This window comes from Haemorhous mexicanus, chromosome 2 (assembly GCF_027477595.1).
Source record: "Haemorhous mexicanus isolate bHaeMex1 chromosome 2, bHaeMex1.pri, whole genome shotgun sequence".
Lineage (NCBI taxonomy): Eukaryota > Metazoa > Chordata > Aves > Passeriformes > Fringillidae > Haemorhous > Haemorhous mexicanus.
Window position 1 is genome coordinate 11,998,760 of NC_082342.1, and position 26,692 is coordinate 12,025,451.

At 40.6% G+C, this 26,692-nt stretch overlaps 1 protein-coding gene across 3 annotated transcripts; it reads left to right on the forward strand.

Annotated features, from left to right (window-relative positions):
- Positions 1–397: 397 nt before the first annotated feature.
- Positions 398–26,692, forward strand: CHODL (chondrolectin). 3 transcript variants are annotated; one of them, XM_059873013.1, is made up of 8 exons: positions 398–571; positions 15,337–15,649; positions 16,339–16,496; positions 20,200–20,247; positions 20,616–20,699; positions 22,019–22,121; positions 24,530–24,608; positions 26,145–26,692. In XM_059873013.1, exons 1-8 carry the CDS (start codon positions 481–483, stop codon positions 26,145–26,147), a joined length of 879 nt encoding a protein of 292 aa, XP_059728996.1. In that variant the 5' UTR covers positions 398–480; the 3' UTR covers positions 26,148–26,692. The 3 variants fall into 3 exon arrangements, with proteins under 3 accessions (XP_059728996.1, XP_059728987.1, XP_059729001.1); XM_059873004.1 differs by lacking the exon at positions 24,530–24,608; XM_059873018.1 differs by lacking the exons at positions 20,200–20,247; positions 24,530–24,608.

Genomic DNA, 26,692 nt, shown 5'->3' on the forward strand with positions numbered 1-26,692 from the left:
ATGACCCGGCAGCGAGGCTGGGAGGGACTCGCCGGTCCGCAGCCTCCAGCCAGGAGCGGGAAGCGACCGCACACCGGGTACCTGTGCCGGTGTTTCCGTGGAGAAGGGGCTGGGGCAGGAGGGGCTGGGCTGGGTCTGGGGCTGGATCTGGGGCTGGAGCTGGGACAGGGGTTTGGACGGGGGCTGGATCAGGGGCTGGAGCTGGGTCTGGGATGGGCTGGATCAGGGGCAGGCGCTGGACCAGGGGCTGGATCAGGGACTGAAGCTGGGACAGGGGTTGGGACGGGGGCTGGGGCAGGCGCTGGCGCTGGGGCTGGGGGCGGTGCGGGGGCGGTCCCTCCCCGGGGAAAGCAGATAAAGGCAGAGCGGCGGGGAGGTGGCCAAAGGCAGCAGCGGAGCCGGGTGCGTGTCCCTCGCTCACCGGCCGGCATCGCCCTGCCCTGAGCGCTTCTCGGAGCCAGCCGGCAGCGGGGCAGCGCCATGGGGGCCGGAGGAGGGCTGGGGCTGGCGGCCGTGCTGGCGGCCGCGGTGCTGTGCGGGCCCGGGGCACTCGCCGGGCGCGTCCTCAGCGGTGAGTGCGCGGTGCGGGAGCGCAGCGCTCCGGGAGCGCCGCGGGCGGACCCGGGATCGACCCCGCTGGCCGACCCCGGGACCGACTCCGGGACCGACCCCGCTGGCCGAACCCGGGACCGACCCCGCTGGCCGAGCCCCCCGTGCATCGGCGGCGAGCGAGCGCCGGGAGAGGCTCCCGGGCGCACCTGCCCCCGGCGGAGCGAGGATGCTGCGGGGAACGCGGAGGGATGCGGGGCTGCGCCAGCCGCGGGCTCCCGAGGCAGCCCCAAGTCCTGTCCTGCCCCGTCTTCGCAGAGCTTGTTCCTTGCCTGTGCGTTCGAATTGCTTCCAAAGATCGAGCGTCTTCCCGAGGAGCGTCTGTGCGCTGAGTTCTGTTGGCAGCTGGACAGGGATGTTTCTTCTTTGTCTGCGATGTTGTTGGGAGGAGAGGGCAAACTTCTAAGAGCGTGCGGCATAAAATAGCTTTGTAGTGTGTGGGTGAGTCCACAACTCTCAAAACCAAAAGGAAGACAATACTTTAGAAACCTGTATCTAACATTGGAGTTTAGGTTTAATATAAGAGCTGTAGACTCCACTGTGTGTTTGCGGTATACAGGTGCATATGCCTAGAAACTGCTAAATTTAATGAAAGGCCCCTTTTAAGCTTACTTTGGTTCAGACCCTCCAGACTAAAGCTGACAGGCTCTTGGGGATATGTTGTGTGTGCCTATAGATCTATGCATTTGCCTGGAAACAAAGATTTGCACACTCCACTCTGCTTCCTAGCAAGTTGTGTGTGTGTATATGTGGGCAAGAATGTGGCTCTTACAAACTGTCTCCAGAACAATGCAAAATATTTGTGTAATATTGTTTCAGAGGCTGTAACAGTAGCATATCAACAAAACTTTTTTTGTGGGTTATTTGTTTGTTGCAAGCATTTGATTGCTGAATTCAGATAACTTAGCTGCTGAGGGAGGGCAGTCACTGGACCATTTTGATCATGATCTGTTTGAAGCAGGTTCTAATGCTACAACTCAGATGGGCTCTTGGGGTTTTGGTAAAACAGCATCTTCAGGAAATAATAGCTAAGTAGCAGTACTTCCAACACTTTGAAAAAGCTTGTTTGCCTCAACAGTAACCTGAAACTTTTCATTTACCTCTGTTATACTGTGAATTATGCTGGCTTATATGATACATCAAAGCTCTAAGTAGTACAATTTATATGACTGCTATGTAACACTGGGGTTTTTTTAAGGAATAGTGAAGCTTAATTACCTATGAGATGCATTTGGTATTAGCGCTCTCAGTGCAGGAATCCATGTGGCCGAGGAAACCCAGTCCCTTAATCTTCCAGCTGCAGCTTCTGTGTTTAACTGAGACTTAGGAAACTGAGGTCCAGCTTTTAAAGCCATGTGTGATATGTGTATACTGCCTCATCAGACTGTTCCTAGATGCACATTAGGCTTTGGGGATTTTGAGAAGACACAGACTCTGCCCCATATTTCCCTGAAGCATTTCAAACCATATGATGAGCCTCATATCACTGGATTATGCTGATAATACTTGTCTGGTAGAATACAGGAGAGGCTTTGAAGCCACTTACAGAAAGAGCCATTTATGAACTATTCGTTTATTGGTTGAAATTGTATTCATTAGATAAAGGTTTCCTAGACAATAACAACAACATTTATTTATTTATGCTTATTGCAGATATCATGTACTGGAAGAACTTTTTCCCCCCCTTTCTTTCTCTCAAGGACCACACCCATATTCTGGCACATGCACATGGATAGGTGTAGTACTAGCAGTAGCTGACATTATTTTAGGCAAGAAATACTGCCATTGAATAATTGGGCAGTGTGTGCTGTCACCTGACTCCCATCTAGCTTACCTCTCTCTTGCATAAGAACCAGCAGTTTGAACTTAAGCAAGCTTATGTTTGAAATCATAAATCTATATCTTAAACAGACCTATTCCTAAAAAAATAATTTGTGCTTCAGTCATGATTAATAATCTGGCACAGTAGGAAATTCCACTGCTCTCATTCCAAATAGATATGTAGTTCCCATCACTCACCTAAGCTGTTTGTGAGGCTGCCTTAGTGCTGGTTGGACCTTGTGAAGAGTCCCATTGACTGCAGTAAGTTTGCAGCAGACCTAGCAAAAACTGCAAATTTGCTACCCTTTTGATCACAGTGTCAAGAGGACAGAGAAGAAAAGGCCTGCCTTTTTGAAATGCCATTTTTTTAAGTTAAGGGTTTCTGTTGCTTTTTCCAAGTATGTCAGTTTTCCTAGGGTATAATTAAAACTATTGTTGACATCAAACAATTTGCAATTTGGTGTTATTCGTTTGTCATCTTTAATTTGGGAAGCTTGAAACGGTGATGCAAAATGCTTTTTAGTTTTTAATGTATCTAGACAGATGTTTTGTGAGCAGTGCTCACATCCTCCATATCCAACTATCTAGTGTTGCCAGAGAATTGATTCCTATAGGAAAAAAACCCAAAGCAGTCTCAGGTGAAAGTGCTGAGTCTGCCTTGCTGTCCCATGACATCATAAAGAACATGAAGTGATGATAATGCAGTTTGCAAAGATGCAATTACTTTAAGTATCTATTGGGCAGGAGAGATGCAAGCTAATCTCATTACTAATCATTTAACAGCCTATGTATTAATCATAGATATTATAGCTTAATGACTGCTGTTTGTCTAGTTGTATTTCTACAGCTTTTAAAGTTTTGCTCTTTGCTATTGCTGTGCATCAAGAGCAAATTAAATAGTGGTGTTGTATTTTAAAGCACTATGTGTCTATTTTGGTGCAAAAGTACTTGGATAGATAAAACCCTAAATGAGGAAAAACACTTGGTGAGTCAGGAAACTACCAGAGTTGCCCCTAAACTATAGACTTTGTTGCTTCAGATGCCTTTAAGGAAGTGAATATGATCATTCACATGGCTTATGATCAGATTTGGGTTCTGCATAGAGTGCTGCAAAGTAAGAGAATTAAAGCAGTGTTTTCATGGATACTGGATTGATGAGAGGTAACAAACCCTTTCTCAAAAGATGCATGATTTAATTTAATTTAATTTGCTTGGCCTGCTTATTACACCTGAGTTTTGTCTGTCAAAGTGCAAGCATTTTTTCTAGATGAAGCCTTCTACTGAAGTCGTGGGTTGGCTTTTTTTTTGTGTGTGAACTGTAAATTTCAAGATACATATGCAGCTCAGGATCTGAAAATATATAACCTGATGAAAAACCTGCCATCTCATCTACATGTGCAACAGGTGTGTGTTGAACACATTTTGTTGGAAATATGCATCATTTAGTTCCATACTACAAAAGCTTTTCTTGGATAGGCATGCCCAAATAGTACAAGATCCTTTTGCTCAGCTGAAGGTCTCAGTAATCACTAAAGCTGAGACTTGGAGAAGTGCAGGAGAAGCTGGGCACTGAATTCCCATGGACTCCTTTATTATTTCTTCTCCTTATCCAGCTGTATTGAGCACTGTCTTCTTGGGGGCAAATCAATGAGCTGTGCTCTTAGAATGAAAGGAGGTGATGCTTTTGGATATATATAGCATGTTTCTGCTACACACACCTTGCCTCAAACAAAGAAATTCCACAATACCTTGTGGAACAAGAACCCAGTTTTGATGAGACCTCTGATGGTGGAGGAGTCCTTCTGTAGCAGGGTAGAAATGTCCAAGTAGTTAAATCAGTTTCTAGTCAGATTAATGTTTTAGAGGTGACCCCCTCCCTCTCTGTCAACCATGTATAGCTTACCTTTCCCATGAGTGAGAGTTGTGCAGGTTGGCCAGGCTGCAGTTCTGTTCAGGGGTAAGGAAAGAGACATGGAAAATCCTAGTGCTGTGTCTCTGACCAGCATGCTGCTTTCCCAGGAATACAGCTTTTTGCTCAGAGCATTTTGTTCCAAAATAGAAAGACATTGCAAAACTCAGACTCATGATTGTCAAGTCCCAGTTTTCCACTTGGCTAAAGAGGCCCAAGAGGAAATGCCTGCCATGGAGGGAGCTATGGTAAAAACCTTGTGGAATGGTATGGACCATCTGCTTGCTTTCACATGGCTTTTCTTGCTCCCAGAGACAGAAAGCTCAGCTCTTGCCTGGATGAACTCATGTTCTGTACCTTGATTTTAACTCTCTGTAGGTCAGGTCTGATCCTATGCAGATCAAACTTCTTGATTATAAGATGTTTGCAGGGGAGCATGCTTTGGTTCATAAAGGGTTCTATACAGCATTATTTTTTCTGAAACTAATTTCCATAATGGCTTTCTCTTTGCAAATCTCTGATGGATCAGAAAAGGGATTTCTAATCCCTTACTCTTACCTCTCACTCAGTAGGTGGAAGTTGAGTCTCTTGCTGAAGCAGTCCCTACTGCCACCACTGACAAACACTGGGACCTTCAGTTCCGACCAATCTTAAGAAATAATGAGTCCTAACTAAAAAACTGGCACGTCTCTTAGTAAATCTGAATAGCTGCTGCTCTATCTAGCTAATGACTCCAGGCTCATTTTATAAGAAGGCCAGGAAAAAAGTTGGTATTTTAAGAGTGGGATTAATTTAATTGAATCTTGGATTTTGAATATACTGCAGATCTGTGCTAATGGATACTGCTGTCTGTGTTGGTTTTGTTCAGTTGTCTACACAGCGAGGTCAGTGAGTCAGTTTAGGTATGGACAGGTTATTGGGAAGAACTTAAGTTTGGTGAGATGAATCCCACACTGTATCTCAAGAACTACATGTAATGTGAATTAGCCAGTGATGCTTTACCTCTGAATTTTCTTTTAGTGCAAATTATCCTTTAAAATATTCTAACAGACTTCTCTTCCCCTCAATTTTTGCATTAAGTGAACTGTCACCAGTTTTAAGATTCCATGTGAATTGGCTTTTCCCACTTTCTTAAGAGCAGGTGAATGAGCAAGGCTTTGCTTGTTGCTTTCTCTTTTAATTGTGGAGCTGCCTCAAAAAGAAAGCACTCTAGAGTCCTGTACTGAAATGCATAAAGGGTGTTACACCCTAGGAAACTCTTAAACCCAGGAAATTAATATAATTTGCAGCCATATATATTACCTACATCTATTGCAAATACTTTGGTAACAAAGTCATGAGACTACTACAAAAAATTCAAGTTCAAATTCACGAAACACCTACTTGGAAAAAAGATATTCAAATTTCTTGATGCTTGTTATGGAAAATAATTGAGAAGGAGTATATTTTCTCTCTTCTCATTTTTTTTTCTTCATTTAATTGACATAGGGGGGATCTGCTGACTGGGGAGATTTGTATTGACTGTCAGGAAAAGATTCTTTGCCCAGAGGTGGTTGGGCACAGGAACAGGCTCCCCAGGGAGGTGGTCACTGCTTGACAGGCTTGGTCACACCAAGCCTGACAGACCTCAAGAAGAGTTGGCCAACACTCTTGGTGGGGTTCTTGGGGATGGTCCTGTTCAGGGCCAGGAGTTGGACTTGATGATCCTTGGGGGTCTCTTCCAAATGAATGATACTCTGTGATTCTATGACCAAAGAGTTATGAACTATTTCCTTCTAGAGGCAAAAATAAGAAATAAGCCATCAGCATCAAGTGTCAAAAGTGCATACATTTATGCCTGGGAGAAAACCTGTTGAGGAAACTGACTGATGAGTATAAAAGTGGGTATTTGTGAAAATGTCTGCTGGTTTGGGATAGGAGAATAAAACTATTCCCTGCTCCCCTTGGCTGGCACACACACTTAATAGACAAAAAATTGTAGTCTGAATGTTTTATGTCTATTCCACAGCAAGTTAATAACAGCTTCTTAGCTGCCATAATATGTCTGTCTTAAAAGTTTCTGTGAATTCTGTTCTGGGCTTCATGACTACACAGAAAACTACTGATGAATGGACTTAATTTGAATCACAGAATTGTTTGGGTTGGAGGGGACTTTAAGGTTCGTCTCATTCCAACCCTCTGCCATGGGCAGTGACACCTCCCAGTAGACCAGATTGCTCAGGACCCCATCCAGCCTGACCTTGAACACTTCCAGGGATGGGACATCCACAGTTTCTCTGGGCCAGTCTTGTCAGAGTTTATGCTTTTTAATAAACAGCTGAAATTGTAGAGTACTTGGTGTGTCTTCAGGTTATGATAAATAAAAATATATTGTGTCACTGTGTTTATAAGAATTAAACCATGTGTTGCTGTGTTTATAAGAATTAAAAGCCAAAACAAACCTACTGCCAACAGCTTCTGCTGTTGAGGGTTGTTTTATTTGGTTGGGTTTTTTTTTGTTTTTTTTTTTTTTTTTTTTTTGTTTTTTTTTTTTTTTTTTGTTCTGAGGTTTTAAAGTTCTGGGTAATATAATCCACATCCCAGAGCAGACTTGTAGATATGTAGGTCTTTCCAAAACACTCTATTTCCTCTTATTTTGAATAGGTTCAAATAGATGCCATTGACACTGGAGTGTTATCATTGGCCTGATTCTGCCCAAGTTTTTCCTTAAAAAAGAGAAGGCAATTGGCAGCTTTAGGGGTTTGTTTTAGCAGCTCTGTTGCCACTTTTTGTGAACCTCTAGGAGAGTGCAGCTGTGAGCTGGCCCCTTAGAGAAGGAAGTGGCTGACTGCCATGGTGAGCCCGGTGATATACACCTGTAAAGTTCACATGATCAGAAGAAAGGAAAATAGTTATTACAGGAAAAGCTAAATGGATCTCATGCTTGAAATTTATGATGTGTTAGATAGCTGAAACCAGAGCTGATGCCAAAATGAAGATATGTTTCACTTAGAAGAAAGGAAACCTGTCAAGGCTTTAATGATTTGACCTGGGGGAAAAAAGAAGTAGTTTATGGGAAATACTTTAGAGATTTTTTTTTTTTTTTGACTCTCAGTTATGACTTGAGTCAGTAACTAAAAGTTTTTCATAAAAATTGATATTAATTTTCCAGTTGAAGACAGTCGTTATTGATTCAGGTAATTGTATGTTTTCCTGCAATGGTAATTATGGAGGGTGAAGTGTTGATTAGCTTCTAATGAGGTTTAGACATCAAGCTACTTCTTTACAGCTCTCTTGTCAATGGCCTGAGTTCCCTCCTTTGTGCACCAGGGCTGAGAAACTAAGTATAAGAAATAACTGTGTGTTGTTCTCTTTGGGAAATAAGTGAATTGCTGTGTGGAGATGGCAGCTTTCATGCTGGCTGCTATTCCAGTTCCAGTACATCAAGAAGAAGCCTGAAGCACCACATCAGGGATTTTGAAAATCCAGACAAACTTTTCATTTGCTGTGGAGAAGACAAATTCTCCCACCAATTTTTTCAACATGATGAAGATTTTGCAGGACAAGGAATCTTCCTGCATCCTCCCAAGACCTAGAAAAGCACAGGTTCTGAGCACACAGAGGCTTTGACAAACCTCCCCAAAAATAACCTGCTTAGATCAATACTTGTCATAAGGGATCTCTTAACTACCCATTTTTGTGACCAGCAGTCTTGCTGCATTGTGCAGGGAAGCTCTCAGATCCAATTTTAATTGCACTTCTATTCAGCTGATGGCAAAATCCAGGTGTTAGGAATGAGTAACATTTAATATGTAAATGGGCACTGCCAGGTGCTCCTTTGCACTGTCTCTTTTTTGATTGCTTGGTTTTTTTTAAAGGTGTAGCTATTATGGGTCCATTGAGGACAGTTGTCATTCTGAAATAAGCCCACTCCCTCTCCCCAAAAGTGCTTAGAAACACCATAACTGATCTAGTAGAGGCTAACATACAGGTGAAAACCCTTTTTTAGTAATAAATGTACTGAAAATGACTTTCTGTGGCAAAAGGAAAAATAAAGACAAGGACTGGAAAGGATAAATGTATCTTGTGTAGCTTCATATTCTGTATAACAACACTAAATCTCTGTACAAATGGTATAATGCAGTAATTTGATTTTACTTAAAAACTTCATCAACCCTGGTTTTTTTTCTCTCTGTAAAAGTTGCATTAATCCTAGAGATACCTGTTTGTCTGAGGACCTCTTGCATAATTTTTGCTAATTCACAAGATATGGGATGGTTAATGGCTGAAGTTACATTATCTGGCTTGTGTTTGAGAGAGAATAGAAAAAAAATCCTATTTATCATTTCAGATTTGCTGTCTATAAATGCATCCATAACTTTTACTTCCTCAAGAATTTAGCAAGGAGGATATCTGTTACAAGAAGTATTTTAAGAATGGCTGATAGATGAGTTTTGCATGAGAGGTTGGGGCTGCCTTAGACATGGTCTGCATGCTCTGATATGATGCACAAAAACTGTCTGCTGTGCAGGTCTGCCTGAAGCACAGCTGCTGGATAGACAAATGTGGCCCTCAGGGGTTTTTGTGTAAACCATTAAAAGTGAACTGGAACCTTTGAAAATTTTTCACCCTGGGAAATCACTTAAGAAAAAACTGTATGATGACATTTTAGGCATAATCTTTAATCCAGAATAAATCAGTAACAACTTTCTTTTCCCTTAGAAGGCTTGGTTTTCAGGAGGATTGGAGGAAAAAGTTCCTGCTAAGGTATGGAAGAGATTGTGAAGATATCAGTGCAGATAAAGGCTAGCATGTGATCTGTAGAGCAGGTTTTATTTGAATGTCAAATTTATGAGCATGTGGAATTCCTTAAACTGCTCAGGACTGTGAGCTGAGAAACATCAGTGCTTTGGATACTGACTCAGCTGGAGAGCGGTGTGTAACAACTTTTGAGTGTTACAAACTTTGGGAGAGAAGATAGCAACTTGCTTTTATCATAAATGCAGACAGAATGTAATTATGAAATGTTATCACAGTTGTTTGTTTTTTTTTTAAGTAATATGAATCATAAAAAAATTATATTTGGTGGATGGACGCAAATATGATACAGTGAAACATCAACAGCAGTAATGTAATATAGCAAAATGTGACCAGCAGCTGAACCCAGGCAAAATCTGACTGGGTGATACAAAGACCATCTGACAAGATGCATCAGCTTTGGAACAAAATGTGATTAGGAAAATTTATTAGCACTTAGTCTCTTCCTGGCTACATTCTGGAGTGCAGGCTTGGTGTGGAGTGCCCTGTGACATGGGGACAGGTGAAAACAAATTGTGCCCAGTGTCCTGCGTGCTGGTTAGTCATCCCTGGGGTCACTGTGCTCAGGCAAGCTCAAGATCAAGACTAGTCTTCATAACACAGGCAGAGAATATTTTGGTTAATTACCATAGATTTCTGTTTTGCAATTCCATTATCTCTTTCACTTAAGTCCTTGTGTTTTTATTTGTCACTTCGTTTTCAGAGGTCTCCATCAGGCTCTTGCTGCTCTGGTTAATGTTAAATATTTCACACTGCTTTTTGCCAAGTGCTCTTCTGATTTTTCTGCTGAATCCATTACTTTGGGGAGAAAAAAAAAAGTCAAAATACAAAAAATAATGGAGTTTAGTACATCAGGCTTTGTGCATTCCTTTTTGTCTCTCTTCACATATGCTGTGCACATGCAGTGGCTGACCTAGTCTCGGTGGATGGTAATGGTATCAAACCCTGGATTGCAGGTTAGTTTGTAAGGTTCAAGAGGAAGAGGAATGGGATTTATCAGCAGGGAGCTTACCTTCTACCTGATGTCTTCAAAGACTCCTGCTAAGTGAGGTGTGTCACTCCAAATGACCTTTGTGCCCCTCATGGGTCTCTGGGGGTTAAGTTTAGTAATAAGCCTGATGCTCTTAGAGAGAGAAGTCTTTGACCTGGGTATTTTATCAGCAGTTTTGCTTCTAAATGACACTTTGCTGTAACTTCTGTCATGGCAGTAATCAGGGAACCTATTTGTTTAATGAATCATGGTTATTAAAGCATAATGGAGATAATAACTGATTGAAATAACAGTTTGAAATTTGCTTCTTTATTTTTTTTCTTGAAGGAGATTTTTTTTTTCCCCTGTACAATTATCTGCAGAAATATTTTAATGGGTAATTTAGTTTAAAAATATCTTTGTTCTGAGGCTGATATCTAAACATTCTACTATGGAGCTTCTATGAAACACCCAAAGATGAAAATTGACCCATGTAGATGGTAGCTGGCACTCTCTGGAGCAAATCCTGTTCACTTGCTTTCATCAGCTAATGGGATGATGAGACCAAAAAAAGATTATTCACGTTGTGTAGTATCTTAGCATGATTCATTCCAATAATCTTACAAATCTAGTTTCTATTCAATTGTGACAGAAAAATTGGAACTCAGTTTATACAGCTGAAATAACAAAATGTTGCTTTAGAACTAACTGTGGGGTCTGCTGAAAGATGTTAGAATAAGGTAAAGTAGCACATAGTTGGTATTTACATATTTATCTTGTCTCCTGTACAATGTGGTCCATTCTGTCATTTTTTAGTGGTAAATTATTTCTGCTTTGTAGTTCAGAAATTAGTAGTGAGAGAAAAAAAATGAGGCTTTAAAACCTGACATCTCAGTGTGTTCCGAGAAGAGCACTAAAATGTCAACTGATTTGCCAGCTATTAAGGCACAACTGTAGATTTCCATTAACACATTTGTCTGCTGCAGTGGAACTGGTTCAAAGTCTGCTTCAAAAGAAGAAAGAAAAGATTCAGAGTAGGTCACTGCCTAAACACAGGGATTAAATTAACTAGAACAAGGGAAATTCACAGCTTCTTCCAGAAAGCTTACTGCTCTGCCTCACGCACTTCATTCACACTCTTTGGGTCTATGGGTCTTAATGCCAATTATTTCTTTGTTTCTTGCTGTTTTCTCTGTTGGTTTCTGGAGGTTTATTCTTTGCAGAAATGATCAGCCTGTGAGGAGGAAATTTATTTCTTTTGCCTCAGGTAGAGAGAGCAAAAAATCAAAGAGGAGTAATTTAGGAGTTGGATTTCATTCAAATTTTCATTTTTTCAATTCTTTCACTTGGTAAAACTTGGTTTTAGAGTTATTTAACCCTGCCCAAACATCTGCAATAAAAACGGTGTCTTTAAAAATTATTCTGGTCAGTTTAAGGGAAGAAAGAAAATGTCTTCTGCAAAGCCTCAAGGTTTTAACTTGCAAACCCTTGGGTAGAAGTTGGGCCTTCACATCTGTATCCTGATGGCTCTGAGAGGGCTCCCTGCTTTCAGTGCACAATGGGAGCAAGCTGGGCACATATTAGGGGCTGCAGTAGCTCTTTCCATCACAAATGTTTGTCATCCTCCTTGCTGCTCCATACAGTCCCACCTGGTTTCCTTGGTGTGGGTGATGGAGCTGGGCATTGATGCAGCCCCTGTGTTGGACAAGAACACAGCACAGCTTATGGATACAAGCCTTGGAGCAGGTGAGAAACAGCACTTGCCATGACTTGATGGTCTTCAAGGTCTTTGCCAGCCTAAAGGATTCTGTGATTCTGTTTGAGTCTCCATGCAGCAGCTGACTGGCAGGTGAGCATCCTGAGAAAGCTCAGTTAGGCAGCCAGCAAGGATCCATTTGTTCTGCTAGAAGGTTTGGGAAGATTTTGGGAGAGTCACAGAAAAGCAGAGGCTGGGTTGTGAGAACAGTGTGAGGGGAGCACTTCAGCCACCTGAGAAGTGTGCAGGGGTGGGGAGTGGATTGTGTGCTATGAAGGCAAAGTTAGCTATTTTCCCATGAGAGGGAGGAACAGCACAGGAATTATGAACCACAGTGATCAGCCTGCTCATCACTGTTGGTTGAAAATTCCTTCATGACTGAAACAGTGACCAGGATATTTTGACACCTGCATTTGCTCATAACTTTCTACTTGATGTCAAGGAGAAGTATGTGCACAGAATGAAAGGAGTCATGGAAGAATTTATGTCAAAGACTGTATGGGAAAATATAAAGAGCAAGACCATGGACAAAGCACTCTTCCTAAATTTGAATGTACATCTTGAGTTAATGCTTTGAATCCGATCTTCAACTACAGGGAAAGGAGTGGTCACTTTTCCTTGGAAGTGATTAATGTCCTGCATAATTCATTGCTAGGCTTTGCCTGTTTGTGCTGCTATGTACACATGTGTACTCTGGCAGTGAGCCATTGTCACTCACCCAGAAGTGAGGGTCCAAATGTTGATCAGCTCCTCCTTCCCTGTGCACTCAGTCCTGTCAGTGAGACACAGCTCCTGGGGAAAATCGATCCTGCTAGCAAAATTGGAATTTCAGCATTGTAGAGGAAGGGAATGAGCTGGGATTTAATTTCCACAATGAATTTTCATTGTTGCACTTCCCACTATCACTTTGTTACTTTGATAATAGTAATTCTTTTTGTGGAAGAAGTCTAGGAGGAAGCCCATTATTTCATGTGCACCTCTGTTAAAGGGTCTGTTCCCAGCTTCTTCAGCACCACTGCCCAGCTAGGACTGTGGCCCTTGCTACATTTCTTGGGAGCAAGGCTCCTAACCTAGGTGAGTGAAGGGAAATATCAGGAAAGAAATTGGGGCATACATTGTGTTGCCAGGACATTATCAGAGAAAGTCAAAATTGGCACTCTCTTCCTGATCTCAGAGCCTGTTTTTTCCATACCTGTGGCACAAGCTTGTCCTTTTCTTAGACTGTTCTTGTTCCTGTGTTATTCTGGTAGATTAATTACTGATAAACAACTAAATTTTAAGAAGTCTGTCTGCCAAGGTAAGAATGAGATTAAAAAAATGCTTTTCTTCCTGATAGTCCTTCTCCAGATGAACTTTAATAGGGCATTATAAAGTGAAGGTTTCAGAGTTTGTTGTTTTGCTTTTTTTTTCTAGAAAGATTACAAAAATTATAGGATACCCTAGAAAGTTAAGCATAGTATATCCCTACTGACCCTATAATTTAGCTTTCTACAACAGAAATGGTCCCAGAAAAATGAGTTACTTTCAGATTTAGCTGAAAGTCAAGAGCTGATCCTGTTTTTCCATTCCTATATTAATGCATCTTTGATACAATCTGCTTATTCTCCACAGATACCTGAAACTATGCTCTGTGCAAATACAGAGATGTCTTTGACTCAGCCCTTGTGCTCTCTGCTATTGGAAATATCCTCCTTATTAAATACAAAAATGAAGCAATGCTAATGCAAAAAGAATGAACATAAAGTTCATTCTCATTAAGCTTTTAATGTTTTTTGTTTACTTTGATGTTTACTCTTTGTGCACAGGAAAGCATTGCCTGGGAAAACATAAATATAGCTGAAGTTATGTGAGGATGTTGCTGTTTCCAAGTGACAAATTACAATTTTTTTGAGGTGAAACAGGATAAATCATGTTCAAATGTTATTTACATGAGTCATGCATCTGGGTTTGCTTCAAAGTGAGACTAAATACGAGATTTTCAAATGCAAATCTGATATAGTACAATAAACTACTGTACTTTGTGCTGGTGGGGCTTTACCTCAAGTGCTGTGAGCAGTTTTGGGTGCCTCAATATAGGAAGGGATAGAAAGCCCTTAAAGAGTGCCCAAAGGAGAGCTATGAATATGGTGAGGGGCCTTGAGGGGAAGCTCTGTGAGGACCCACTCAGGTCACTTGGTCTGTTCTGCCTGGAGGAGACTGAGGGGACACCTCATTTTGGTCTTCAGCATCCTCTCGAGAGGGAGGGCAGGCATTGATTTCTTCCCTCTGGTGACCAGTGACAGGAGCCAAGGGAATGGCCTGAATCTGTGTCAGGGGAGTTTAGATTGGATATCAGGAAAATGTTCTTCACCCAGAGGGTGGCTGGGCACTGGAACAGGGCAGTGGTCACAGCACCACACCTGACAGAGCTCAAGAAGCTTTTGGACAACACTCTCAGGCATGCAGTGTGACTCTTGGGCTGTTTTTCACAGGGCTGGGAGTTGGAACTCCATGGTCCTCAATGATCCCTTCCAGCTCAGCCTGTTGTGTGATTGTCCATTGTCCAAATTTTCCAGTAAAATAATGACTTTTGTTGATTTCTAAACAGTCTAGATAATGTCTGGTAGTTTTTTGTTACTTTGGTATCCTTCAATCGTTCTTACTTAATAAAATGATTTTTCCTACTTTGCTTCTCCAATGATAAATTTCTAAACTGGAAAAACTTGATTTTATTTTTTTTAAGAGATAGTTATATTTAGAAGCCTTATTCTGTCCCTAAATAAACCTACTGGAGTTCAGTTGTGGCAGATGAGTGTGGTAATTCTTCATCTTGTATATCTTGAATAAACTCTAGAGAGTCTTAGTAGTTAAAAATGATAATTATTTTTCCTTTTTAGGAAACAGATAGATATCTTTCTTAGACAAAGAACTGTAAGGAGCAGACTCTCTCCTCCCATAGACCTTTACAGTTTGTGCTTAGGCACATTGTAGTGAAGAGTGGCTATGGGTTCCTCTCATATACAGCCTCTCAAGGTTAATTGAGGGGATCAAAAAAAAAGCAAGAAGCATGTCACATGTGTATTTGAAACCTTTTTTTAAAAATTGAATAGCTCTGATTACACAATAAAAGGGAAGTTGGTCCATTAGTATGCAATAGTCAAGGAAATACACTCCAAACAGATCCTGGCTATAACAGAGGGGACTGATGGTACAGTCATTATAAAGTAAATATTTTTCTAGAGCCTATTGGGAATTTTCAGTGTTTTGAAGAGTTTCACAGGCCATGGCAAGATGGCATAGATTCCCATGAACTGTGTGCTGTTTGAAATTTAAATTAGAGCAAAGGATTTCAGTGGCGCTAGGTTATCACCATGAATCCTCTCAGGCAAAAATCTCCCATCCTTCACCAGCATATGCATGGTGTGCTGTCTTCTTTTCTTGCAGCTTTGATATTCATCACTGTGCTCTGAACAGCCCCATGTCTTTGTTTTTCAGGCCAGAAGGTGTGCTATGGTGCCTTCAAGCATTCGTGTTACAAGCTAGCCTATTTCCAGGACTTGTCTAGACGCGTGGGCTTCCAGGAGGCTCGCCAGGCTTGTGAAATCGATGGTGGGGCTTTACTGAGCTTGGAAAGTGAAGCTGAGCAGCAGCTGATAGAAAACATGCTGCAAAACCTCACCAAATCAGGCTCCGGGATTTCTGATGGTGATTTCTGGATTGGGCTGTGGAGAAGTGGCGATGGACTGGCCACGTCGAGCGCTTGCCCCGACCTCTACCAGTGGGCTGATGGAAGTATGTCACCATTCAGGTAGGTGTATGGAACTGCTCATTGAGAAGGTTCCAAGGGAAGGAATGGAGCCTGAAATGCCAGACCTTGCTTGTTGGCATGAAGTTTGTGGCATGTCCCACTTGACTTCTCCAGATGAAGGGTAGCTGGCAATCGGGGTTTTGAATTTGAAGCTGTGACAGGATGGCATTGTGTGGCTTCAGCCTATGAATTTTTTTGCTCTCACCCACAGTTTGCCTCTGCATGATGTTTGGAGGTTGTTCTGCCATGCACAGAGTCTTTTGGGTGTGGTCTGAAAGCAGGCAGGTAAATTCTGCAAGGCTCTGGCCACCTTAAATCAGGGAGCCAGCCACCAAATAAATTATTGTGAGATGCTTAGCATAAATTGTTTTGTTTCTACCCTTTTTGAAAAGCCTTTAACTTCCTGATGAAGCCAAAGGCCAGAGTAGCACAACTCACAGAACTCAAGACAAGGGGACAGAGAAGAGTCTAACAGGGAGGAGAGCAGAGCAGTAGGGTGTTATTTCTGCAGAGGTGCTTTGATCAGAAATCTTTTAAGATTTAGAGATGTGCAGCTGGGGCCTTTGACAGAAGGGCTGTGGGAAATGCAGGATGTCTTTGAAAAGGATGGGACTGTTTGGGTTGATATTCCTTCATTGATGCAAACTGTTTTCTTTGTCATCCTGATGAACCTTATCTTCAAAACCTAGAAACTGGTACACAGATGAGCCTTCCTGTGGAAGTGAAGCCTGTGTGGTGATGTATCATCAGCCAACTGCAAACCCTGGTCTGGGAGGGCCATACCTTTATCAATGGAACGATGACAGATGCAACATGAAGCACAATTTTATCTGCAAATATGCCCCAGGTAGGTAAAAATGAAGTTATTTTTCCCTGGTGGGATGTTGTCTCTTGGTTTGTGAGGGAATCTTCAAGTATCTTTTGGCCTGTGGTACTGGTTCCTTTGGTGTGTGCCTGAGCTGGCATTAACAGGGGATATTATATGTCCATAACAACTATTAAAATACATTTTTAATACATTTTAAAAAAACCTGTTTATATCTAACAAGAATTCAAAGTTAGCTTCACTATCATGCATTCCCAGGGTTTTTATGATTTAATTAATTCCCTTACTTCACAAAGCATCTTAAGTGTACATTTTCTGCTTTCTAGGTAGGATGACCAAGGTATCTTGGTCCTCCTGTAAAAAATATTGCACTGTCCTTGTAGTTGCAGCCCTACCATTTTATACCAACTTACACGTGGGGGTTATTTTAAAAACTTATGGCTTGAAGAATGAAGTCCAGAACAGCAGGAAAAATTTCTGCATTCATGTATGTAGACTTAGAGAGATATGAAAAGCAGATGCATGCTAGTTGAGATGGTGACAGAAGAAACAGATCTTAGGCAATTTGGCTGTACTTTCAGACATGACATAAGTTCTGTATATGTCAATAGAGGAAAAGTGAACTATAAACTAGAACAAGGTGCAAAAACAGAAAGGACGTAAAAAGTAAACTTTCCAGTTTAAGCCTATAAAAGTTTCTATTCTTGGTGATACTTAAATGAAAACGTGGTTTTCATCAGGACCATGCAAATATTTTCAAATAATTTTTGGTCTGTTTGTTTTTCAAAACTAAGCTAAAAGTCATAATGAATATGAAATTATGGATTTATTTCATTTATTAATTAATAAAAACACTCAAGAAGTGGCCCTTGGGAATCTCATGAGGTTTAACAGACCAAGTCCAAGGTGCTGCACCTGGGTCAGGGCAGCCCCAGTACCAATCCAGGCTGGGGATGAGCAGATCCAGAGCAGCCCTGGGAGAAGGACCTGGGGGTGCTGGTGGGTGAGAGGCTGGACATGCCCCGGCCATTGGGAGCCCAGAGCCCCCCGTGTGCTGGGCTCATCCAGAGCCCCGTGGGCAGCAGGGCAGGGAGGGGATTCTGCCCCTCTGCCCCCTCTGCTGAGACCCCACCTGCAGGGCTGCATCCAGCTCTGGGCTCCCAGCACAGCAAGGACAGGGACCTGCTGGAGCCAGGCCAGAGGAGGCACCAAGGGATGGAGCAGCTCTGCTGGGAGGGAAGGCTGAGAGAATTGGGGTTGTTCAGGCTGGAAAAGTTATGACTTTGAGATTTCCTGCTTGGTGTCTTCCAGTGCCTGAAGGAAGCCCACAGGAAAAATGGAGAGAGACTATTTACAAGGGTCAGTAGTGCCAGGATAAGGGGGACTGACTTCAAACTGACTGAGAGTAGGTTTAGATTAGCTAGTAGGAAGAAATTCTTAGTTGTAAGGGTGGTGAGGGCCTGGCACAAGTTGCCTAGTGAACCTATAGATGCTCCATCCCTGAGAATGTTTAAGGCCAGGTTGGATGGGGCTCAGAGCAACCTGGGATAGTGGAAGGTGTTCCTGTCCATGGTAGGGGGTTGGAAAAAAGCTATAGTTTAAGGTCCCTTCAACCCGAAACCATTCTATGAGTCTATGAAATCCTACTCTTAGCAGCTGTTTGAACTAGATGATTCTGCAGTTTCCTACCTTGTTTCTCTATGCTGATGATCAAAAAGTTGTCACTCTCTTTGTAGAGAGCTATCCATACAGATCCAGGCTATTTTGTTCTTCTGGTTTTGGTGGATACATATATTTTTCACTTTTTGGTCACTTAATGAAAATATTAGTGGTAATTAATGCTGCAAGCAAATATTAAATATTTGGCAGAGTTGATATACCAACGTGTTTTGGCATACTGTCACCCCCAAAACCTGTTCCTGCTTTTGAAATTTTTAGTGGTTATCACTACTTCATGATGATCAGTAATCATCATAGGCCTTTCAAGGAAATGTGACAATTTTATCACTTTTAGAACTGTTTGAGTTATTTTGAAATTGGGTAACCAAATAGAAATGTTTCATGTTGTTAAATAGCCCACCATTTTTATGTCAGAAATTACAGGCTTCATTAAAAAAATGGTTTCAGGTGTATTTTGTATCTTTAAAAGCAAACAAATTTAAATTAGATAATTATTCTGTACTAGTGAACTACTTACCATTCTGGTTGAGATGTGATAAAGAATTGCTTTTTCTATTGCTTTTACCATCTGAGAAAATTCTGGGTATTTTGGATTGTCAGAAAACAAGGTGATAGCAGTAAACAATGAAAATACATTTGTATTTCTTTCTCTAGGTAGAAGTGGGTTGTTAGTTTACAATGAGGCATATAAGGCAAACAATGTAGAGGTAGATTATTGTTAGTATTGACATTGTTATGCAGCTAAATGCAGTACTACTGAATTGTAGATATTTATTTTTCAAACTGTTGGAATTGTGCTCTTTAGCAAAACAGACTATTCTCCAGAAATGTATTTTTCTGTCACACGGAGGAAAGGAGTAGATGCAAAAATGTGTATAAATAGATATGTGACATTTCTTTCACTGCCTGAAGAAAGTAACACAATGTTTGTAGGAAAATTACATTTGTTATCTCAAACCAAGTGAGGCTCACAAAGGACCTTTTTTCCCCCTCAAATCACTGTAAAGGCTTCAGTGTCAGCTCTTAGCAGTGCAAAATGCATCCATTTCACCAGGAGTGCTGAAGTGCCACATGCATATTGAATTTCAGTTTGTTATCTGAGCAGCTTGTTTTTCACAACTCTCCTGTCTGTATTCAATACAGGGTGCATGATGCCAGGCACAGGCCAAAATGGGTTGTAGGTGACTTTGATAAAGTTGCATCTAATTGTATCATCAGCAGGTCCAGGATTGTGCTCATTAGGCAGCCTTGCTCAAGCAGCAACTACATTTCTGGTAGACACTTTTATTTTTCCAAGCCCTCCCTCGACAGCGTTTACTGTTGCAATGTTCAGTCTGGCTTTGGATCATATTGATCATTCAGCAATCTTAAACTTAATTATAGGTTGGTAATTGCAACCTCATTTAGTTCCTGTCCAGCTCCTGTAGGTTTGATTATGCAATCAAATTAAAAACTCATCTCCTCTTCTACTGTCAAGAGACAGCAGCTCAGGTCTTTGGGGTATCTTGGTGTCTTTCTTTAGAAAGGCCAAATGTAGCTATTTTTTACCAGAGCAGGTGAAATAATTGCCTTTATCTAGTAGACTTTATTGCTGTTTTGATTTCTCCTAGCAGTTTATATTAATCAAGACACTCAGAACTGTTGTCTCATAGCACTGTTAAGTCAGTATAACCTTATGATAACGAGAACTTCATAAATTGTTTTAGAATTGTCTGCACAACTGAAGCTTTGGATGTGTTAGGCACTTTATTCAGCATAAGAAGTTAGGGTTTAACCATTAGCCATTAAATCAGAGGCCACCAAGAATTGAAACTAGACTAAACTGTAGCCTTCTTCTAAGGAGCAAAAAGTATGAACTAGAGGTGATCTGACACTAGTTTGCAAAGAGTCTTTGGTAGGAAGATGAAATGCTGAAGAATTAGGCAATTATTGTTTGGGGGAATGTATCTATTTCTGTGATACTGCATGAAAAAATGGAAACATCTGTTTTATTGCACACATTTTTTTATTCTTCAACAATCAATTTCAAATATTGATTTAACAGATAATGTCTTAGAAAAAGAATTAGGAGACAGAGCAGAGCCAGAATACGGTAAGAAATTTTGACACATTAAATTCCATTGCACTGGTAAATACATAATTATAAAGATACTATTCAAGAGCCTCCAAAATTACTCAAGTTTAACAGGCATAGTTAAGAACTGGAACACAGGAAAAATGAATTATTGACGGAGCAACAGCTACAAATATATGGCTGTGGTTCAGAATTACACTGCTTGTAATTCTTCTTGCAGATATAATTCCAATTTTGTAGTAAAATCATGTTTACATGTATATTTAATAAATCATAAATATATTCCTTTTACCAATATAAGTAAAAATATAATTGCTTTTAATTTATTTAACAATATAACGGCCATATTTTTACTGTTTTCCTAAAATGTCTGATCTCCTTTTCAGATATTTTTCCAACAGTGCCAGCAGGAAATCCTTATGACACAAGCAAACCAGAAGATCAGTATCATATTATTGCTACTGAAACAGGTAATGTGTTCATATGAATGTAGTGTTCTGCTAAAAATATTAACAGTGGAATTAAATAAATATTTCAGTTTCCATTTTTGTCAATAGGAAGAAACAGTCTGTTTCTCTGGGAATTGCCCTGAAAATACATATATTTGAGTAACATTTCAAGAGCCTTAGTTCTCCTAGTTGCTGTGGAAACAAATTATTTCCTTGTCTCACCAAACTTAGAGTAAAACACCGTGTCCATAGCTCCCCCAAGGACCCTGTGTTTTTGGAAAACCAATGCTATGAGGAGTTCAGTGCCTTGCTGAGATTCCCAGTAGAGATATTTGGGAAGTGGATACCTACTGCCCACATTCTGCAATGCCCCTGGCTGCTTCATTCAGCAGTTTGTCTTCTGAATGGAGTCCCAAGGCTCAGGAGGAGTTGTGGTGTGATTTTAGTTCAAGGAACTGAACAGGATTTTAGGCTGTTCAAGGAACAGCCCTGGATTTCACAGGATTGCACCATGGGATTATGGAAAGGGGGTGCTTTTTTTGCTCACTTGTTGTCTGGATTTGAGCCAGTTTCCTAACTGGTGTTTCCATTATTTTTAACTCCAGAGGAATTATTATATTGAGGAACTGTGGTTTGTAATCAATTATACCTTTTAATACAAACTGTTCAAAGACTCTAAAACTCAAACACAACATGAATATTCACATTTATTCTTGTTAGGGAAAATATTTTCAAAATAGGACAATGAGCAAGAAAATCTCCACAATTTGTACATTAAATGTGTGCTAGTACAGAACATGGGCATATAGTTACTGAGAAACTGTACCCTTCTGGAAGCTGCAGACCCCATCCTCTATTGTAGACAGATGATAGAGTCTCAGCTTGTACCTTTTCCCAGAGGAGCACCTTTAGCTCTCCTCATTAGTCAAGAAGAGGCTTTATGTGTCTTTTTAGGGGAAAGGGAAGATGAGAGCCAGGCTCATTCCTCCTGTGGTCTTGCATGGGCAGGGAATCCACATACAAAAATGACAGAGTCTACAATTAAAATGGACTGTAAAAAAAATTAGGTTGTGACATGTATTCCATTAAAACACTTGAATTTTGAATTACAAAATTGGAAAATATCAGAATTGAAGACCTTAAGGTATGTTTTGCATATAACTCAAGTGCTGCTTTAATCTTGATACTGCTGAGTTCTCTTTGGAGCTCTTCCTGTAGAAGGAATATATGTGTTCTTTTGTGTAAGTTAATGTATTCCTGTTACTTTACTCCAGATTTTTCCTGACATGGTTAAAAGCATTTCAACATGGGAGACATTAATCAGAATTTTTGTTTTGTAGGTATAATTCCGAATTTAATTTATGTTGTAATACCCACTATACCACTGCTGCTGTTGATACTGGTGGCTTTTGGGACTTGCTGTTTCCAGATGCTTCATAAAAGGTAAAATATACTCATCCATAGTGGTTTTATGATGCAGAATTCATATTTCCATTGACAAGCTATTCCTACTGAAAGACTGCTTACATCTATCCCCAAATATGCAAATAAGTGCCTTTTCATCTATTAAAATGCAAGTAGTTTACAGCTGTTACAGCTGAACATTCACCTTCAGGCTTTTTCCACAACATTCTGAGATAATTCTAGGTCTCAAAGAATGCTGCTGCTGGGACTCCACCTGTTTCTGCAGAAAGTCTCTTTGCAGGCCACTTGATAGTCAGGGCTGTTGTCAGCACTTTTACTTCACCTCTTTCATTGTGATTACCACCTGTAAACACCTGGGCTGTGGGAAATAGTAGAGGGGTCCCTCACAGATACAGGGTGAGCCCAAGGACTCAATTTCTAACCTAAAGTAAAAATTTGTTCCAAGGACAAACCTAAGGGCCAGCAGCTGCTTAATCCTGTTCCACTGCACATACCAAACAACAGATGGACCACTGGAGCACAGAAATTGAAAATGAAAAGCAAAATCTTGCTTTGAGCCACACACTAGTTGTGACATCCTTTGTACATCATGTATGTGCCTAAGAGGAGGCATAAAATAAATAGATATGTATTCATAGCTGTGGTATCAAGCCGGGGTACTATTACGCAAGAAAGAAACATTTCAGCCTTTGAAATACAATATAATTTGCTTCGTGCTTTATAATTCTTTGGACTTTTCATTTTTCTCAAAATACGATATAGATGCATAAAGACATGACAGCATATAATTAATATTTTTTTTCTGAACAGAGTGGTTCTGAAACTCTCAAATATCATTTATCTTTTAGTTCAGGAAGTGTTTTCAACTTAATGTAATCCAGAAGAGTTTAAACTGAAATATAATATTTTCTAGATAAATGCTGTTTACATAAAATATCAAGAGTAATAAGCAGATTTGTAAGCTGTTTTCCCTCTTGAAGACCAGGAATAACTAAAAGGAATATGATATCACTGTTTTAAGAAATTAAAAAAAAAAATCCTCTTTATTTTTCCCTTATGGTTTTTACGTAGTATTTCCTGCCAATAGCTGCAGTAACTTATTTCAGGTGAGAAAACACTCCAAATGTCAAGACTGTTTCTGTCTGTGTGAGTGAATGCACAGTGATATTTGCAGGACTCCTTGCTAACATGCCTCATTGAAACAAGTAGCTATAAAAAAACAGATATTACAAGGTCTGAATAACAAACTTGATTTTTTAAAAATGCATTTTCTATAAAGAAAAGGAAAATGTACACTTTCCAACCTGTCTCATGACAGGCAAATAAGCATTTCACAAAGCCTGTGAAATGTTATATATAAACCTCACCACTGGGGCTGCAGAAGGTTGGAAGCTCAAAGCAGAAAAGAGTAATGAAATAATAATATGTATCACACTAACAATTGCATAGTAATTGAATTCTGGAACCCTTATTACAGTGGTCCTGGATTTCCTGGTAAGTATGGTTCAACTTCTGGCAGGTGCTTCTCTTCTGAGAAAAGTTTCAGCCCTTGAATACCCCTGGGAAAGCAGTGAGAGATTCATGGCCCACTGAAATCAATAGAAAAAGTAGTGTTGACTTCAGTGGGCTTTGATCAGGCCTTTGATGCTATAGCAGTTCATCCAGAAGTAATTCATCTGAACTTCCAAGACTTCAAAATTGCATGACACAGATATTGGAAATTCACCTTGGAAGATTTCCCTTTTTTTTCTGTTAGCTGATTAGTTTGATAGATGAAATGATACAAAAATCAAGGACAAAATGGTTTTGATGCAAATCAGGGTTTTCTTTTTTATTGTTTGTTTGTTTGTTTGTTTTTGTTCCCAGAATGTCTATTTTGAGTTACATCAAAACCTTTAATTAAAGAAATTAAAGCATTTAAAAAAATAATTTAGATCAAAAAAACTATCACCAAAAATGAAGTATTTTATCTTTTGAAAAAAAACTTTGTTTAAAAAAAAAATTTCCTATCTATTTTTGATTTCCACTTATGACCTCCCTTGCAAACCATTTTAGTTCATCACAAATATGAAGCTCTTGGGCAAAAACCAAATCAAAAGAAGAAACAATCACTTGAACTTATCATCTGGACACTTTAGATCTTTAGGAAAGGGATCCTGTCCTGCTGGGGAAGGAGGGACCCCCAACTTTCCACGTGAACCTGACTTCTCATTCTTTTTTAGGCCTCCACAACATGGTGACCTTTCCTCTGAAAGCCACAACCCATGGCCAACCAGGACATGCCTAGCTTGAAAGGTCATGACTAATTTTGCCTGTCATTGGGCTCTTGAAGGGTAGTAATAAGGCAAAGCAACACCTCGTCCCTGTAGCTAGCAGAAATGATCAGCTCATTCATGCTTAGATGCTCTCCCTTTCATTTCTTCCAGGGAAGCAAGGAGAAACTGCTTCAAAGACCCATCTCCATTATCATCTGAATGCCTTGCAGAAAGTTTAAATTCCAACCTGGTATATTTCTCAGTTTCTATGATTACATTTGATGGTCAAAACACCAATATGCTCAAGCTATTTATTGCATCTTACCTTTGTCACTAAAATCTGTTTCCTGAACCAGCTGTGAAAATCAGCCTAGGTTTGTTGAAGATAAGCTCATTTGATACAGCTCGAGTTCTGATCCAAGGTATTTAGAAATTGCTCCTGCTGTGTGGCAAGGACTCTCCATTCAAAGCCTTCCATCATTAATTTATGCCTGCTTTTGCTGGATTAATCCAGAAGGAAGTAGTGACTTCGTTTCTTTAAGAAGGAAGCGCTGGAACTACTTGATTCATTGCAATTGCTTTGTTTATAGCATTGTGGCCTGATCTAAAGTCCACTGAAGCCAAAGGGAGTCTTTCCAATTACTCCAATGGGCTCAGGTACATAATGCATTACTCTGTAGGACTTCAGAGGTAAGTCTGGAGGGACTGAAAACGACTGTAGCATTCAGCACCCTCGAAGTACATTTTAAATCAACTCAGACTCACTTGCAGTTACCCACCAGGAAAGGAGTAAAACTGAATGTATAGGACTGTTGGGACTCTTAGCCCTTCATAACTCTGTAAGGTGGAAACCTACTTCTCCTCTTCTGGTTTTTATTTAATTGGGGAAAAAAAAACCCATCAGTGTGAAATATTCTACCCAGAGATCAAAGCATTTTCACTGAAATGCAGCTGCAATGGCTCCTGAAGTGGCACCTAGTTCAGTAGTCTGCAGTGCACTGTCATCTGCCAATCTAAGTGAGGGAAGGTGGTGTATTGGGGCACTTGTAGCCATGTGGAAAGACTGCCATAAACTTTCAGGGTGTCTTAGAGCTCCCTGGAAAAATCAGGGCAAACACATTAGCAGTATTGCAGTTTTTTGGAAGCAGTTTTATCTTTTTTTTTTTAATTGAAAAAACACCAAACACAAAACCTACTATTGACAATTTTGACTGAAAACTAGCCCTAAGGAAGCTTTCTACCAGTCATTCATTGCCAGGAGTCTGATTCATGTGCCATCACTTCATGAGATGTCAGGTCAAGCCCTGAAGGGAAGGAGCTCGCTGGCGCAGGGGTGCGCCGTGAACCCGTCGGTGTACCCAGGGTGGGCAGGGGTCTGGTACCCACTGGGGTGGGTGGGCTGCACCGTGGGTATGGATTTAGGGGGGTGTGAGTGCTCTGCTTCCCCCCAGACAAGGGAAGTGCTCAGCTCTCACCAGCCCTGGTCAAACGGAGTCCTTCTCTGAAAAGACTACTCTGTACGAGAGGTGTGGCTGGATGGGAACTGGAAAAAAAGGAATAAAAACCATCCAGGCCAATTCAGTGCAGTTCCTGGGAGTAGCACTGCTGAGCAGAGAGGTCTGGTATTTTTGGTAACAGTGCCACTGTGGATGGGGAGCCCACACTGTGAGAGCAGCAAAGGTGGCCTTGAGATCCGGGGATGGAATGCTCAGGTCTGATCACAGAGCTGAATCGGGACGGCAAAAGCACATGTGCACTGAAAATAGTTTGTATTTTTATTTTTCAGTAAAGGAAGAACAAAAACCAGTCCAAACCAGTCCACACTATGGATTTCAAAGACGCCTAGGAAGGACAGTAGCATGGAGGTATAATGATTTACTGACTGAAAACGAGGCAAAAATAACATTTTGCAGTGAGGCTGTATTATAATGTCGTCAAAGAACATTAGCTTGGAATGGCTTGAAAATGCAAAGGATCTACAAGAATGAACTGTAAGCTCCCCCTTGAGGCAAATGTTCAGATCATTTTTATATGATGTTTGTTTATTAATTCAGTAACAAAAATATGCCATGCTAAATAAAGGGTATGTGTTTATTTTGCTAAGAGATGTAAGTTAGCTAGTTGTGAGCAATGAAACGAAGAGAGCATTTGAAGTTTTTATGGGGAAATATCCACAGTGTATGTCAGTTTTAAGACTGTTTGTAGTTAAACAAACCTCCTCTGTTTCTTTTAGTCTCTCATGCATTGTATTGTATAGTCAATGTACAGTAAATGGAACTGACAATTTTACAGTGTAACAATTATTTATCTTTGCATAAAAGTTTGATACAAAAT

Bases quoted from the DNA above. Each gene is read 5' to 3' on its own strand.
- CHODL (XM_059873004.1), top strand. From the start codon at position 481: ATGGGGGCCGGAGGAGGGCTGGGGCTGGCGGCCGTGCTGGCGGCCGCG. The intron at 572-15,336 runs GTGAGTGCGCGG...TTTGTTTTTCAG, and splicing joins CGCCGGGCGCGTCCTCAGCG to GCCAGAAGGTGTGCTATGGT. The intron at 16,497-20,199 runs GTAGGTAAAAAT...TTGATTTAACAG, and splicing joins TATCTGCAAATATGCCCCAG to ATAATGTCTTAGAAAAAGAA.